The following is an 18,261-nucleotide window of genomic DNA, read 5'->3' on the forward strand; positions in this document are numbered from 1 at the left end:
AATATATCTATGACATGCTTTGAATATTTCCTTAAAAAATGCTGAAGACATTTTCCCTACTTGAGAGTTATCTACAGGAGGTCTCTATGACACCATCTCCTTTTACAAGTCTACCCCTAACAAACATCAGGGAAATACGTCAGATGCTACAGGTTAAACTTTCATCATATCTGAAAGTATACAACTCTTTTAAAGTGTATTTTCAACATGAAAAGAGCTAAAATCACAATTGTATCCCATTGCGCAGTGTGTGTGAAATCAAGACCATCTGCACAGCTTCCAAAGTGGAACTCTGGAGAACAGTGACGGCAGGGAAGGGGCTGCCACCCCTCTCCTTCAGAGCACGGAACTTTCTGCGCTACTGTCAGCATCTTCGGCTGAGAAGCCAGCTCTTGGAGAATTTCAGGTTGCAATCACTTTAAAAATCACAAGCCATTTGTCCTTAATTTGCCAATTTTAATGAAGAAAAACCATTAATCAGCATTTCCATGTACAAAAGTCCAATAAAACATGATTTTTTTTCCTTTAAATCAGTGAATGGGAAAAGTTCGAGTTAAACTTATTCAACAGTAAAAATCTTCCAATTTCCACTAATAGAAATTTTTTGCTGATGTGACTATAGGATAATGACTATCCAGAAATAAATAGCTATAAATACATTCATTGTTCCTATTCCAAAAATAATCACATAGGGAAGACACAAAACTGAAATTAACTTATTTGAACCTCTTTCTTTACAATGAGATATGGGCAAGTTATAGCAGAGGGACTCAAGACAGGAAAAAAAAACCCAAGTAGGGAATAAATTGGTCCAGTATTGACATTCATGAAACATACCAGTTAGCATAGTTCATCCTTTAAATGACACTACTCAGTCAATTTTTATTTGCTTCGGGTATACATAATGAAAGCACTTTCCTTTGAATCTTTGCTGAGGACAGGTATAGTACCCTGGAGACACTGTAACAACCCCTTCGGTATGCATGTGCGTATATATAATTATATATAAATAATCATGCATCCACACACACATTTGTATATCAACACTGCATGTGACCGTTAAATCCATCATCATTCATCATTGGCAGCACTTGTTCCTCTGACTTGGCCTTGATTACGTAACTGCAGAGAAAGAAAACACACCATTAAGCATCAACAGTTCCCCCTAACCACAACTTCCAAAGAGGCAGTTTCATTAAACGCCAAGGAAAATAGGGCAGGGTGGTCAAAACATCACCAGGGCTGAGCACGTCACACCAAAGCAATGCAGGACCTGGCAGGGAACCTCAGTTTGGGCGCTGTCCTCTCGGGGCAGCAGCTCCAGTCTCTGAGGACTTAAAAACTGCTTTGGCTGGGGATCCACCTGCAGCATTAACACAGCCACAGCGGGAGACACCAGTGCTGGAGTCCTGGCACAAGGGCTCAAAGCTGCTCCTGTGCAGCTCCGGGACAACCCACTTCCCGCAGGAACCAGTTTAACACAATTTACTGTTTGTAGCTATCTGTGTGGAACTCTATTTCCAAAACTTGTTGTGCTTTCAAGATGACAGGCCACAGCTGCCCTAAGTTCAGTGGACTAAGCCCACACATCACTTTGCTACTGAGCACATCGCAAACAATGCTCACGGCTTTTCTGATTTGCATCCCAAAAGCTCCCTGCAGGCTTCAGAGCTCAGTGATGAACAGGTCGGCACTTTGGTTTTCTGCACTAGATAAGCACAAAGAACCAGGTTATGTGGCCAGCACCGCAGGGATCCTGCCACGGCACTGGGCGCCGGCCCAGCCTCACACAGTGCCCATCCCTGAGGCACCTGGACACCAAGGGTCACCCCTGGCTGTTGATCACCACAAGGTTATCACACAGGAGGGAGCCCAGGCCTGGAAGCGTTATCTGGATACGCGTCCGTTTGGGCAATTTCTGCCATCAACTCCCATCCATCAGAACATTACTCATTTTTCTCCCTTTCCATCCAGCAGTTGACTTACACAGCTTGATTTGCCTCAGAACCTACAGAGAACTCCTCTAGACGTCAGCAGCCAAAGTGCCTCGAACGGAACCCTTCTTACGCATCTAAACGTAAAATAAAACTGTGAGCTCCCACATAAAGAACCTGTCGCACGAGTGTTAGTAAGAGAAGTAATGCTCAACATGACCAGGACTGCTTTCCCGTGGACAGCACCAGAACCAGCCCCAGCTACAGCTGAGGGGGTTGGAGATGGGGTATACACTGTTTCTTTTTGGTGAGGAAGCATGGGCAGCAGCTTTATAAATGATGCTTCTTAAACGTTTGACAGCCCATGATGCTTCAGCATGGAGCCACCGTGCTTGAAATACCCAGTGTGGCATTTCCACCCTCACAACAGGGTGTCGTTTAAACCACAAGGGGTCAGATATATAAACCACTAAATGAGAAATAAACAGTGAGAAAAGGATGGGTTGGGACAGAGAAACTCTGGAAGAACACTGATGAGGATTCAGAAAGGAACAAAAACGTAACAAAAGCAGAGATCCTGACTACAAAAATCGACTTTAGATGAAGAACAGGACCAACAAAAGAAACAAAATGTGCACAAAATCCAAAGAGAAAGATTAGTTCAAACCAGGAAGAAGAAAGGGTGTTAATAAGAAAGGGAATAATGACAGGAAGCGATGCAAGAAAACGTAATGCTGCCAGTATCATCAGGCTTGCCTCCTGCAGTTGTTTGGGTTTAAGCATCATAGAACTGCACAGTGCAACACTCATAAAAGCTGACTGCTCCTCTGCAGGGATGGAAGCTTGAAGGTATTCCTGTCGTATAAAGCACCTTACCACTGAGTGCTCACTTCCCAGAGGTCCAGGGCATAAACCCAACGTTTTGTGGTGTACTTGGGATTTAATGAAGCTTACTGCTTAGCACACTTGCTGAAGTAGTTGAATATGAAACATAAACCCAAATTATTTGGGATAAAATCAGCATTCATGTTTATTTGGCATCATATATAGGTGTTAGTAGATATTCCTATTATAATAGTTGAGAAAACAAAATGTTTTAACAGCAGGTCCCCACTCCTCTCCCATTTCACAATACACATAGAAAAGGTGTGTTAGTGGAACTAGTCAATAAATTTTTCTTGTGAAAAACTTCAGTTCCTGATGCTAACGTCTTACACAACAAACTATTTGAAATGAACTATTTGCACTGCTTTGCAAAACAAGAGATAGTAAATAAATACATTCAATATTTAAGCACAAGTGTCACACCCAGAAACATGTACCCCAGCTTTTGCTGTAGAACTAAAAAGCAGCAAACATTTTGCAAAACATATTTAAAAGCCATTACTTACCAGCGAGAACTGGAAACAACTTTCTCTACAAGATGCCACATCCACAGTCCAGAAGGGAAATTCTCTCACGCAGAGAGATGTGTCTCTGCTGCTCACTCTCTCCAAGACATGCCCTCCCCACACTGCCACTAGCCTTTCTCAGAGAAATGGGATGAAGTTGATCTCACTCCAGATAAAGAACTACGGGTGTGCAAAAGAACCCTTCTGACAAAAATCAGTTGCAGAGAGGAAAGTGGTTATTCTTCCTCCTTCACAGACACCCAGGAACAGGTGACTCTAGGAACAGGTTCTGGCATAAAGTAGAACTAAAGAAGAAATCCTCATGACCTGAGAGAACACCTGCTATAACCAAAACCAGCCGAATGCCACCGAGAGAACCCCATGTTTGCAAGTGAGTGAGCAGCATTCTTTTCAAAGCATATTCTGGGAACTGCCAAAGCAGCCAAGCCCTTCAGCCTATCTGGAAAGGGAGTTTGGTTTTGCCAACATCTACCTACCAACACTCGGAATAGTGAAGAAACTTCTTCCAAATCCAGAAGACATCTCTACACAATGTAAGACCATTCCACACAGATCGTCCAAACATGGAGAGCAGAACAAGTGGGGATGGAGAAGCTACTGCTAGTTTTGATACTATTAGATGTGGTAGGCACAAACCAAAAAATGCCCTTCAGAACTGCTGTCTGTGAGACTAAACCACCAGGCAATCACTTTAAAGATGTCTGGCAGCTGAAATGAGTTAAACCACACAAAAAAGCAAGTTACAGCTGAAGACACATTGTGTTTTGAAAGAACCAAGACAACTGAAGGAAGGTAACAATCCGAATGGGTTTGGGGCATAAAGCCATTGGGAAAATGGGAAGGAAATTGAATTGCAAATCCACAGACTGCAAAGAACCTAAAAACCCTACAAGATTTAAAATGAGAAAGGTTCAGGCCAAAGATTGTACTCTACAAAGACACTACAGAAAAGGCTTCCTGCCTAGTCTGTGATGTTCCTCCATCTCTTAAGGGAAAGAGTAGAGAAAGTAGCCTATGGATGAGTTTCCTTCTAGGCATGAGCCCAAACACAGACCACGCTATACATGTTTGGTCCTCACAGACACAAAAGCGTGACAAGCAACACTCTCTCAAGCCCATTGATTTTACTGACTTCCTCTGTTCAAGTACCATTCTAAGTTTCGGTGTGCTCCTCAGGATGAGTGAACAACTGTAATGTGACATATAGCAGCTTGCTAGGAGACATGTTTGAAGAGAAAAGGTAATCAGATCTAATGATGATTAGGAGGACACATGATGGAAAAGCAAGAGGACAGCCCTTAATCCTAACTGACAAGTGGTAAAAAAGCACCAAATGGGACTTTGTGCAATGGGTATGGTGCCAGAAAGAAAGGTGCTCAGGGCAGATATTCTGAATTCAGTGACAACAGAAATATTTACCTTACAGCCACTTCCAGCTTGACACACACAATATTCAGAAGCTTGACGTACATGGATCTGCACAGGACAACCACTAAAGGGGCTGTATTGCTCATCAGCAATTGCCCAAACACACACAAGGGGAGGAGCACAACATAATTTCTGTCAACTCCAAAACAGATAAATCTACAGATAGAGGGCACACACCCCCAAACTGCAAAAAAGCATTCTTACCGCTTCCAGCTCTTTTTGGGTTTCATCCTCCATTCTCCTAATGTCTTCCATGGTCAGGTCAATCCACTTGTCAATCCAACAGAACAGCTGGCGATGAAAGTTGGTAAATATCCTTTTTTCTTGCTTTAAGAAGATAAACAAGCATTAGATAACAGGCCTCATTTCGCAAAAGCTTGCTGAAGTGACTGCAGCTGCTCCGTGGGAAAGGCTCTAATCCTCAGGAGTAGCTGTCTCACACTGCACAGGCTCAGCTTCCCCCAGCGCTGGACCCACAGACCCACCTGCCTGCCCACCCCAACCCACCCACCCCCAGCAACACCCAGCAAGACAGCACTTACCTTCTGAATGAAGTTTTCCACTTTGTTCTGCAGTCCCCACCATTTAAATTTGATAGTCACCAACTTGTAAGCACACATTTTTGGACACTCTTCATCAGTTGCCAGCTCCTTCTGTTCAGGGATAATGGGAAGGAACTTTCACTTTTTTAAAATTTTTACTTCAGTCGAATGAAATATAATTATTAGAAACTATAACTCTATTATATTATTTATATTTATATTCATATTAATCATATTATTATTTCATGGTAAATAAAAAAACACTATCTTACTATAATTATGAATTAGATTCTAAGTATTATTAAAGCTATAACAATATTTAGAATTTTAAGCACTAGTAAATACCTAGCACTGTACTGTGAACATAGAGCAATAGAGATTAACAATCAGGTTAAATCTGCAAGGCAGTTCCATCCATGTTGCGAACATACACTATCAGTCTCAGTCCTTAGGGAAAGAACCAAGCAATCAACCAAGGAAAGCCAATAGTATTTGAAAAAAAAGGTAAAAAATTGTGTATTTGGCTTAAATAAGCAGCAGTTGCCATCAGAAATCCACAGTTTCTTATTCTTTAGATCTGCAATAAACTAGTAGAAAGTAGAAATGCTTTACAGCTTTTTTTAAGCTTGATTTCTTCTAACCATCAAATGGACAACTCCAGTTGGACATGCACACAGTGAGCAGACTGATCTGGTCACAGAAAAATCTGATGTACAAATATCTGGGTGAATAACATGTATTTAACACAGAACTTTTAGCACAAATACTCATCACCAAAGACCACTCCAATGAAAACCAATTATCCTCAGAAGACTGATGTTCTATTCATGAGCAAAAAAAGAAAGTGCTGTTGTTGTTTGCTATTCCCAAACAGTACAAGTCTATGTCCAGGCATTAGTAAACGGCAGAACTAAATGGAACACCCAAGTTCTGTGCCACCAGTTCCAGGCATTCAAAGTTTTCCTGCTCATTCTACAGCTGTTTATAAAAAACACACCAGTCACTCCCCACTTTCTTTGCGTCACGCAGGCTCAACCAGGCCATTCCTGCATCAGCCTCCTGCTTCCTTCCTGAGCAGGAACAGCAAACTCCCAAGGCAGGATGCACATTTTCAGCAGCGTACAAAAATAATCCCTGCGACACTTTTACCCTGCCAGGAGGAACACTCGGCCCAGGTAGAAGGAGCATTCCAACAACAGGAGGTGGAATAAAAGCCTCCCCTCATCATCACCTTTAAACACACAATATGCTTATTCTTCCATGAGACTAAGCTAACACTCAGGCCTAGGACAAACCCATCAGCCAGAACTAAGATCCACCTGCCTCAGTATTCAACAGTAGCTAATGGAAGAAACCCATGGGAAAATATGAAACCCAAGGGAGACAATCTTGGTAATTCACTTACAAACTCTACCAACTTCCAGCTTTTTATAAGCTGTGAAACTTTGTGCAGCAGAACTACTTTCTGTCCTTGGACACAAAGGGAAGAATTAAGGCCATGTAGGTATGTGTAGATTGGGCACTACAGGGCAAAATTAGGGCACTGCGGAGGCTGGAGGGGATGTTCCCTGACCCCTGGCGCAGGAGCCTGTTCCAGTGTTTGACCATCCCCACAGCAAAAAAAAGTGTTTTCTGGTGTTCAGGTGGAATTTCGTGTTATTTCTGTGTCTGTACAAAGGTGGAACATTTTCTGCCTACTGCTTGCAAAACCACGTTTTAGGATAGGGTATTAGAGACTGAGAGCTTGCTGGTGCAACACATCCTGTTCTACGATCTGACGCCTGCCTTGCCGCTTTGCAAAAAGTAGTAGCAAAATAACTGTGACATCTAAATAACAAACTAGAAGAAAATTCACACCTCTCAGAGTAAGTCCTTCACACTGTATTTTGACAGAAACATTCATGCTGTATTTAGAACTTGTTTGGAAAATGAAAGACTGAATGTGTTTACAAGAAAATTTAAGAAAGAGGGGCACCAGTTGAAATGCATTCAAACTCCTCAGCAATTCAGTGTAATTCATCACAGCACACACTAAACACGAGTAAAAATATGCTACTGTCAATGACATTTCACTTACGGTAAAGAAAAAAGTGAAAAATAATATTCTAATTGGTAACTAGGGGCCTGTTTCTGACAGGCGGTATCCACTCTGTGTATCCACTGTAGCATACAGCAGTTTTCTTCTCAGTTTCTATGAGGTTATCTGGTGTAACAGAGAAAGTTTATTTGGCTTTAGCAGAGATGTTGAACAAGTAGCAGACAGTACCTTTGCTTACTAACACACTTGGAATTTTCACTCAATACAAAGAAAATTATTCAATTTCTGCTCTCTTCTGAGACTAACATTGCTGGTGCTATGGTTCTCCAAGGAACCTTGAACTTCTTTTTTTCTGCTGATAAAGACTTTGTAACGCCAGCTCTCAGTACCTTCCAATTTGGCCCCAAAGGTCCTCTCTTCGTCTTAACTGACTGGAATAACGCAGGGTCTTCATCAGCTTTGTAGTCCTGTAACATAAAAAATCCCCACAAGAGTCAGAAAAACTCCAACCCCACTCTATTAAGGTCCTGTTCAAGCCTAACAGATTGTTGGAAACACTGTAAAACCCCTCCTGAGTTACCTACAAGTAAAATGTACAAGTGAAAACAAAAAAAATCCAAAGAAAACAGATGAGTCGTAGTAAAGTTTCCTGTGCTAGAGCCTACATACAGAACCTTTGAACCAAGATCTGTAAGGACTCAGTTAAACTAAATCCTGTTATGACTATTAAACACCCACCCCCCCACCCCCCCCCCCCATCTAAATGAATGTCTGGATGGACAAGAGGGTATTGTAGGAACTTGTCTCAATGCACAAACCCTACCAGCATGTGAGGAAGATGACTGGACTAGAGCCAAAGTACAAATAAACAAGAGTTCTTTGCAGAGTTTAAGGAAAATATCAGTGCAGTGGGAGCTTAACTCCTGACAGCAGCAAGTCCTTCTTAGGAAGAAAAACAGGCGGCTGTTGGAACAAATATTACAGCTAAAAAACCCTGAAGCACTCTTGAAAGCCAGACAGGCAAAACATCATCATGCAGCAGCATAACAATATAGAGGAGCTAAAAACCATTTCAAAGAAATACACAAATGTAATTTCATAGGCAGTTTCTGCTCAAATTCTCAATATAATATGCATGAATGCAACAAACTGTCCTAAAGAATTATTGAGAGGCTGCAAACCACACACGATAAAGTAATGATCACAACAAACCCAGGGCCTGGGTGCTTCTTTATAATTCTCATTCTCATTTCTGAGACCTGCTACAAGTAATAGCAGCATTCCTGATAGCTCATAGCTCACTCTACCAAGCAGCATGAAGCTTGGAAGCATATGCACAGGACAGAATGATTGTAAGATTTTTAGAACCTAATATTAAAATGATGCAAGTCTGATGCTTTATCTGCAAATTCCTGAGAAAAGCTTCCTGAACAATGAGTGGTGTAAGACTCAGGACACGGGGACACAGCTTCTGGCTTTTCAACTCTGCATCCCGTGAGGTTTGAAACAGGAGAACACTCAAACTGTCAGTCAGCAGAAAACTCTACATCTGAAACAGGAGAGATCCACCTACTGGAAAGCAGCCCTTCCACACAAGAATCTTTTAAGACTCTTTTGCAGACTACAAAAGAGAGCATTTCCTATATTCCACTATATTCCTTCCAATGGTGGAACAAGGGATACTACTTACTACACAGCTCATAGAAATCCTACCTCTGAGCGCATGCATTAAGTAATTTCACTGATTTGTATAAAACTGTATTTTTAGAACTTTGTTTCAAGTAACATAATGAGACCCACCACGACTTAGAACAAGACATTTCATGTATTCACTGTATAAAAATAACTATAAACCTGATTTCAATGCCTTTGTTTTCACCACACTCTACTTTCTTACAAATTGTTTCCAAAAACGTAGCCTCTCCTGATGCTACCTGAATGTTCACTTCTGCTTGCTCTTGAAAAAGTCTTACTCTCCTGGGAAGAGATTTTTATATACAAATCACACAAAGTTACAGAGATTGGATGCTGGAGATGATTAAGAGAAGGCAGGGTTAAATTTATATCTAAAGAAAGCCACAGATGTCAGCCAATTTCTTTCTATACATACTTCCATGAGCACGAGTCAGCATATGAATGCCATTAGTATCTTAAAGAAATTTACTATTTTTATATTTATGCTGATTGTAGTTCTGAAACTACAGTAACTGCTACACTACAATGGGCTGGACAAGGTTCACTCTCGGAACAAAAAGATAAATCTGGAATATATGAAAATTTTTATCAAAATTGCTGGATCTTATAAATGTAGTTCCATTCTCTCAGCCATGCTGTTATCCAAGATAATGCATTTGAGCTGCTTTTCCAGGCAAAACTATGACTGAGAAAACAAATGTACAAACAAAACTTTCCTTTGCAACACTATCCTTTGCCCTAAAAAAACAATGAGGGCACCAAGAAACCTATCAGCCAATTTGAATAATTCTCAAAGCACAAGCACAGTTACAAGATAAAGCCATACAACGTGCCTGACTTCAGAAACCACCCAACAGAGTGAACCAATGACTGCTCCAGCATCACTGAAAAAGACACTATATGCCTGGACAAACAGAAGACATGGAAAACAGCTGACGTTTTCACAGGGGACAGTTACCTTCCAAAACCAGCTGCCTTCTCTGAAGGCATAAAAGTGAGAGTGTAGATCCAGGACATAGCTGGACTACCAAAACAAAATTCCACATGTTCCATTACCTAAACCCTATAAAGATACTGGCTTAAATGGAAAGTCTCTCTCATGGAGTCACAAGTGCTAAGAGAAAACAAAGGCAAGAAACTACAAATTCTCGTAAGAGAAGAGACTACAAGAGTGGGTCCCAGAGAACTGTCTAATCCCCAGCTGTCCAGGAAAGGGGCAGAGCAGTGGGGTGGGAAGGACACCAGACTACAGAGTTACCAATGGCTGCACAGGAGTTTGGGTACAAAGTCAGCCTTTGTTTAATGAAATCAGGACTCCGCAAACCTGAGTTTCTGGGAGATGAAATGGAAATGAAGGTTTGAAGCACATGGTCAAAGTGAGTCCCAAATATTCCTACACGATGATGAGCTCTACTGTGAGCTTGGATTTCAAAATATCCACTCAAAATATTTGCTACAAGCACAAATGGTTTTAGAAGTTACTAAAAAAGAAAGAGAACGTAGAAACATCAGAAGACATGTAAGAGTCTGGATGAAGCCATTCTGCATTCACAGATGCGATGCTCTGCAAGTCAAATACACAATAGAAAATCATTGTTTTTTTTTAAAAAAAGGAAAAAAAAGAAAAGAGGATAATGGACTGAAAATCATTCCAAGGATTTCCACACATTAAATAGCTGATAAACACAATAGGCCAGATATAATCTGGAGCTCTGGAAGCTCTTTAAATACAGACTGATCTTTCAGAGATATGCATCTCCCAGCTCCTAGTAGGTACTTCCCAAATTTCTTATTCTTCCATGAGTATCTGCTACAGACCACTAACAGGATATTGGGTTAGATGAATCTTTGTCCCGAGCCAAAAGCAGAACTTCTTTTAGCACAGCACCATCTGTCAGTCTTCAGAACAAAGGAGGTGTGGAAGGCAGGCCGAGGAACAGTGCAAGAGGATACAGCACAGGCAGTGCTGTTCACCAACAGTACCTCACACACAATAAACACTTGGGTTCAACTCGCAGTAACAAGCACAGCCCTTTGTTTACATGTACGGCAGTCAAGCAAGCTCTGACAGGTGACAGCATTGTAGCTGTCTGCCACAATTCCAGGCATGGAATAGTGAATGCACAGCATTAATTTACCTGCCAGTTCAGCTCTAAGGTCGTAAGGAATGTCTGAAAGAACAAGTGGAAGCAAAACGATGCCTCACTGCATTAAAATAGGCAAGACATTTAATTTGGTTTAAAGGGAGGATCTCCATATGAGGCATCGTCACACATGTAAATCCACAGACCACCTGGTAAACATTGGCTAAGCCACAGTGCAGGGTATACACCTACACCAGTAATGCAAGCGGACATTTAGGAAGCACAAACCTTTCCCTTTCACACACCACAGCCTTTCCTCTCCTTCCCTGCAAAGGAGTCCTCTCTTCACAATACAGGATATCCAAGTATTTATTTTCAGAAAATAACAATTAAATAGTGTAAAGAATGTCTCCTTGCACAAAAACAAGACAACTACATTTATTGTGCAAACACAAATTGCTAAGTGCCAATATTGGTGCGTACCATTTTCCTACTACCCCAAAATTAATGATTACACACAAAACGGTCCAGCTGTTAAAACTCAACAACCCAGACAACTCCAGTAGACAGAGATGCATAGAAAGCAACAGCAGTAAAACCAAGGAAGTAAGGCAGCCACAGAAGTACAGCGAGGCTGCCCTCTAAAGCTGCATGAACCAGCATCTAAAATCAACATATTCAACCTTCTTAGATTAATCATATATACTACAGAGACATACCCTGGCTGTGTGCACTGGCATTCCAGACTCCCCCCATGTGCTGGCCTGCACCCTCAGAGTGTGAGCATCCAGTTTAGGGAGGGGATTCTGCCCCTCTGCTGTGCTCTGAGAATTACCCCCCTGCAGTCCTGATAAAGTTCTGGGGCAACAACACAAGAGGGATGTGGAGCTGCTGGAGCGAGTCCAGAGGAGGCAATTCTCTGGTCAAATTCAGTAGACTGAACTGGAAATGCATTTACTGAGTGTGAAACTTCGGAATTAATGACTCTGTTCGAGATGATTTTCATTCATGTGCTGGGTAAAATCACTACCATTTCAGTTTATTCACAATCAATGCAAAGCATTGATAGAATTAGCTGCATGCTACATCCCTATCCCAATAGGAGAGCATTTACTTACTCCTGGCTCTACTTGAGTTCTATCTGCAATGTCGATATGGACAACTTCAACTGTCTTCCATGTGTTTGGATCTAAATTGTGCACCTGCAAGAAGGGAAAAAGCCTTGTGAAACAAACAGCTTATCAGCCTAAGTCACACTAGCTTGCTTAAGGTAAAAGAACATGAAAGTAAAAAGAAGTTACTGAAAATCTACTTCAGCATTTGAGTGACCTCAATATAAAAAATAAAACCCTTCTCTCGTTCTTGCATCTCTTTAGGTGAGACCTTAAAAGGACTTAACTAATGCTTTTCTTGTTTTACATTAACCACTGCTAGGGCTTTGACTTCATGCAGTAGTTATCCACCATTACCAGGTATACAATGCATTACCTGAATGACTATGTTGAAAATATTACTCATGCTTGGTATCCAAATCCCAACTCACATTTTCTGATGTCCCCAAATCCGGTTTATGCCAGGTCTCAATTTTTATGAAGAAGTCATCTTTCATGTATTCATTCTGTAAGAATTAAAAAAGCGTAAGAGTGATTACAGCTCTCTGCTTAAAGTATAGGTAAATGGTATTTACATCTAAGTCGCCACTAAGCCTTGACTAGCAACACATTCTGTTTAAATAACAGAATAATTTTCAAATTATTAAGACAGTTAAAAAAAACTAAAATACATTTCCATGAAACTTGGAATAAATGAGACAAGGGCAGGGTAAACAGCTAACGAACAGTTCACGTTACTGTACAGCACAAGTATGATCGTGAAGATCCAGCTACCACGAAGTTGTGTTTCTGAAGACTAGCACAAGCCACTTCTCATGTCAGAAGTAAGGAAGCATACACCAGCATGCACCTGTACCACAATGAGTCAAACTTGACAGTTCACAAACTCATCTGTTGCACCCACCTAGTAACAATCTAAATTGAGTTTGCAAGTGAACAGGTAAAGCAATTTAACATGAAGCTTATCAGCTTCCTTGAACACAGCACTGAAATACATACACAGGGAAATAGTCTCAATGATCTCTTTTCCACACATCTTAAAACCCCCCAAAACCCCAAACCCCCAGCTATTATAACCCATTTAGATTCTCAATTGACCTGTTTGAACTGAGGCTGGATTTCACTTTGCAGAAATGAGATTTCAGATACTGATTTTATTTCATTGGTCTTCCTGCATTCAAGAGTGCAGAAACCTCTGAATTGGCCCTTTTGGTTTTTTTCCTTTTTTAGTATTATGTCTTACAGGACAGACATCATGCAGCTGTAATGGTACGTAAAGGCATAAAAGAAGATGTAAAAAATGAAAGCATTTCCCTGGCAAATTATAGTTTTTTTTTCTAAATATAGCCATGTGCAGACAAATAAAGTAACAAGGAGCCAGAAACCCTAGCAAGACATACAGAAAAGGTTGGAGCTTGCTTGCTAGACTCAGAGTCAACTTTAGCAATAGTAACAGAGAAAACATTCCAAAAAAAACCCCATAGGACTGATAGTAATTCAGATACTCACTGTCACAACTGGCCATTGGAAACACATGCAATGAAAATGAAAATGAAACAAAGTATTATTAGATGCAGTTCTTTCTGAAAAGTCTCACATATAATGATTGCTTCACAGTACAAGAATCATCCAAAATCAGTCTAACAGCATTTGTGTGCAGTCAGCAGAGTTCAGCAGACTTTGACTTGCTTGCCTTAACCTTAAAAGTTCTTTGTAAGGTACCTGAAACTGTTCAATAGGAACAGAAAAGAAACAGCGCCTTCTCCTAGAACTTAGGCAATCAAAAGTATTAAAATAAAGCAGTCACCTTATTCTAACAGGCTATGAGGAATTAAATTCTTTTCAAACAGGCTCTGTTCTAGACCCTAAGAGAATCACCTCTTCGGTCTTATCCCAGGGACACAGGATGCAAAGACTCCGTAGCAGTCTGGTCCCCTGAGGCTGCTCTCCAGAAGCAGCCCTCCTCTTCAGAGGAGATCTCACAAACACAACATTAACATTTTAAACATATTTGCCACTTGATGGTACCCTCTTTTCTCTTTAACCATTTAAAACCATCCCTCAACTGAACACTGAAAGCAAAACATACAATGAGAGACCTACTTGTTCTACAGTAGGGATACGCGTTCCAAGCCTTCTCATGGAAGACCAGAGAGCCTTCTGGCGCAATCATCCTCACAAAGCCAGGAACTTTACTGTGAAAAACAACGTTTTAGAAATGTTTGCCAGCTGAAATTCCTCACTGATTTCTTCCAATCCAGTAACAAAGGCAGATTTTACCTAAGCGCTTTCAAGGTTATGATGGCCAAGTTGCCCACAGTTAAATATGCAGGAACCCCAACAACATTACTGAGCTTGCTTTCCTGTTCAGGAACAGCAGACAACTGCTGACGGAGAGATCTGCTCCAGCAGAGCTGCAGGCTCACCAGTGACCAAGCCTGCAACCCGGCTGTCCCGCAGCCTGGAGGGAAGGATTCGGGGACTTTAGCTGTGACTGAGGAGGAAAACTGCAGCTCACCCGAGGCATAAGAATCACCATCTCTGGTAACTGCCCTCTAAACCAACAGAGCACCACGGGGGGGGGGAATGGATGCTTGGGGAAAGAAAAGTACCAAAAGCTGGTGCAGATCAGATATTTCACATGGTTCTCCATTACTCTACCCCACATACTTCAAACCCACTGTATCTCACATGTCACTCACCAGAGCACTCATGCTCAATTCAGCACATTACACAGAGGTAGAAAAGCGCAAGGACCCACCCAAGAGCACGGAACAACAGGAGGCTGCCCTCACTTTTAACATTCCATGCTCAACACCAAGTGACCACAATACACACCAAAGCTGTCCTCACCTCTTTAAATGATAGATTTTGTGGGTATATTGCCCCTTCTCGCCATCCTTCTCATAAGGCTCGTTTTTTAAGACTTGAATTCCTTCACCACCTCCTGTTTCGTTTTTGCTAGCTTCTGCCACGGAATAAAGTTGTCCAACTTGATACTGAAAAGTTAAAAGAAGTAAAATTTCAATATGAAAGATAGCCAAAACTTTTAACGCATTAAAAATTTAGATACTTCCAGTGAAAATTTAGTAGAATAAAACTATCACTAAAGTAATATACACCATATAAAAATATTTAGTAAAACATGACAATCTGCTGGCAAAATGTATCTGTAGTTCACAGCACCAGGTCTGTGATCAGCAGTTTCACTTTAATGTCATGCTTTGGTAGAGCACAACAAACACGTTATTCTTTGCTTTTCATATCCTAAAACCAAAGTGCATGCATTGTTCTTAGCTGTATAAAAGAAATGTAACTTTAAGTTTACAGATGGTGAAATAATTGATTTCCAGCTCCGAGCTCCCAAATTCATACTTTTAACTGACTAGATTGGCCCTCACAGGACCCATAAAATGTGAACTGCAGAAGAAAGCGAGCACCCCACTTTTCCTCAGAAGCACATTCAGACATCCCATCGTGACTTCCATTTAAATGTATCTCAGTGGCATTTAAACTGCTGGATTGAGATTTTGGAAGATGATTTTGTCTTCAGGAAAAGGATTGGAGTCATTCAATGCCTTGACAGCAGGAAAGCTCTGCTGCAGTGCAGAACTTCACAACTTTTCCTTCCTTGCTTGTAAGCATGGAGCAGCTCAGAAACAACTAAAGGTTCTTTGCATGCAGGCATTTGCCTTCTTTGGATTTCACTGATCTACAAGAGGTCAACCCTGCCTAACTGCTGGCTTACACGTGGTGTAACTTTCCTGTGGCAGGCTGGTGGGTCACAGCACAGGGAAAACTTGGATCCACACCAGTCAGATTTAAATAAGACTCTAACATTGTCCCACCCATCACCCCAAAGCAAAACCAAGCAGGATGAGGACGTACCTCTTGCACTGAGCAAGGTAAAACCACTCGGCTGAAAGAGGAAAAGAACAAATTCAACAAAAGTAACAACTACGCTTCAACAGCAGGTAACATATGAACTGTAACAAAGACACTCGCAAAGGGAGCGTCAGAATGAGCTCATTCCAGTTTTCTTTTTAGAAACACTGTGTGCCAGGAAGGCTGCATGGATACACTGCAACAAACCCAAGAGAAATCCAAGACAATTGTGTTACAAAAGGAAAAAAGTGGTGAAGAACATTAGAAGCTGCAGAGAAGGGCCACAAAACCTTGAATCTCCTTCCAGCTCTGCCATAACTTTGTACTGGGCTGAATGTGTTCAAACCCTGAGGCATGAGCTTCTGTCACAGTTACACCATGAGCGGTCTCATTCGTGCAATAGAACAGGACAAACCCTCAGAGCCTACAAATGAACTGAGCAATTACAGCAGTTACGAATCACATAAGAAGGATCCACAGCTCACACCCTTTCAGGTGCCAGAAGCGAGTGCATTTGAGGTGAGCAGCTCAGTTCTAACACAACTCGCTGTGCAGCCAACAGTGGTGCCATGGATGCAGAGCTGGGTTTTCACAGTCACAGGAGCACAGAACCCTGCAGTGACAGAGCCTCTCAGCTTCACCTTTCCTAACAAAACAGACAAAGATGATGCAGATTATGCTTTTGGCAAAACAACATCACAGAACTGCATTGTTCTTAGGGCTGAGAGTGACGTTACCTCCTTGACTGACAACCTTACGGCCATTCAAACTCAATGCAACACAATCGTCCCGAAAGCACGAATATAACCTGAGCCTGTCCATGATGAGAACTTACAGGATGTACACAGCCCACTGTCAGCTCGCAGGAAACACAAGACAGAGAGATGGCTTCTCCTACAAGGACTGGCGTGACCTCTTGCTCCAACATGAGTAGGACACTTGCTTCCATGTCATCCCCTGGACACAGCACCAGCACCTCAGCCCTGCCCAACTACACCAGCTCTCTGAAGTTCAGGAAAATATGTGAAGTATCCTCGGAAGTCTGTTTGGAACCTAACACACATCTGCTACTACCTCCTGTTTTGAGCCTACGCATCACCTTTACAACCACAACTGAGACCATTCCCGACTTGGAGACGGTTTAAAGCCAAAGGAGCGAGCGGGAGGAACACACCAGCTGGCTTGCTGACAGAAGACCGTACAGGTAAGGTCTACGCAGCGACATGGAGCTCCTGGCACCATCAGAGCAATGCAAGGCAAGACACCGCTCCACCACTGCCACTCGAGTCCCTTCCTAAGTGGACCGGGATCCTGACCCGAAACAGCCTCGGCGCCCCCGTCAGCCCCGCAGGGGCACATCGCGAACACGCCAGCCCCGAAGGAACGAGTCTGAGGAACTCGTGCGGGGCCACAACGCACAGCTGCGGGCGGGGACTGCCGCGCAGGAGCGCCCGGGGGCCTTCACCGGGGCCAAGCCGTCACTTCGGGCTGAAGCGCGGGACGCGGAAGCAGCAGAAGGCGGACCCGCGCCCCGACCTCAGCACCAGCCCCCGCCGAGGGGAGGCGGCGGCGGCAGCGTCCGCCCGGCTCAGGGCCAAACACCGCGCTCGGCTGAGAGGAGCGGCCGGCGAGCTGCGGGCCGGAGCGGAGCAAAGCGGGCCCTACCCCGCCCGGCGGCGGCCGAGCCGAGCCGAGCCGAGCCGGGCCGGAGGCCCCCCCTTGCCGTTCCGTTCCGCTCCGTTCCGCGCCGCGCGCCGCGCCCCGCGCCCGCCGCACTCACAACTCCTTGGTCAGCACCATCTTCCCTGCAGGCCGCACCGCGCAGGCGCCGCCCGCCCATGCTGCACCGCGCGCTTCCGGGACAGGCCCCGCCCCCGCGCGACGGCGCCACCAATCCCGCGCGTCCTCGCGCCCGCTGCCGACCCGAGCTCTCCCCGGCGCGCTGCGCACCGCGCCTGCGCTGCCCGCCACCAATCCGAGAACGCGCGGCGGCCGACCTCACCCCCGGACAGCCAATCAGACCGCCCCGCCACGGCGGCTCCGTTCCGCTGCCTCCCCGCCTCGCTCGCCAGTCCGGTGACGTCATCTCCGTGCGCCGGCGCCGCCGCTGTCCGCAGGCCCCGGCCAGCGC

At 43.4% G+C, this 18,261-nt stretch overlaps 2 protein-coding genes across 2 annotated transcripts in view; one reads left to right on the plus strand and one right to left on the minus strand.

The window, feature by feature from the left end:
- The window catches only part of CCDC117 (coiled-coil domain containing 117), a 281,107-nt gene that overhangs the window by 102,320 nt on the left and 160,526 nt on the right, over nt 1-18,261 (plus strand). The window lies entirely within an intron of this gene.
- Nucleotides 436-18,012, minus strand: PITPNB (phosphatidylinositol transfer protein beta). The gene is made up of 11 exons (XM_061466535.1): nt 17,911-18,012; nt 16,134-16,164; nt 15,099-15,244; nt 14,349-14,440; nt 13,755-13,762; nt 12,677-12,751; nt 12,252-12,335; nt 7,744-7,821; nt 5,317-5,427; nt 4,979-5,101; nt 436-1,122 (listed from the first exon to the last, which is right to left on the minus strand). Exons 1-11 carry the CDS (start codon nt 17,928-17,930, stop codon nt 1,072-1,074), a joined length of 819 nt encoding a protein of 272 aa, XP_061322519.1. The 5' UTR covers nt 17,931-18,012; the 3' UTR covers nt 436-1,071.

This window comes from Pezoporus flaviventris, unplaced genomic scaffold, assembly GCF_033815535.1.
Source record: "Pezoporus flaviventris isolate CSIRO_AGI_PZ_B2104156 unplaced genomic scaffold, CSIRO_AGI_Pfla_v1 ptg000041l, whole genome shotgun sequence".
NCBI classification, from domain to species: domain Eukaryota; kingdom Metazoa; phylum Chordata; class Aves; order Psittaciformes; family Psittacidae; genus Pezoporus; species Pezoporus flaviventris.

Coding starts and splice junctions, on each gene's coding strand:
- PITPNB (XM_061466535.1), bottom strand. CDS start 17,930: ATGGTGCTGACCAAGGAGTT. Junction 7,822..12,251: donor GAACTCAAGTAGAGCCAGGA/GTAAGTAAATGC, acceptor TTTATGTTACAG/GACTACAAAGCTGATGAAGA. Junction 1,123..4,978: donor CCCAAAAAGAGCTGGAAGCG/GTAAGAATGCTT, acceptor CTTTCTCTGCAG/TTACGTAATCAAGGCCAAGT.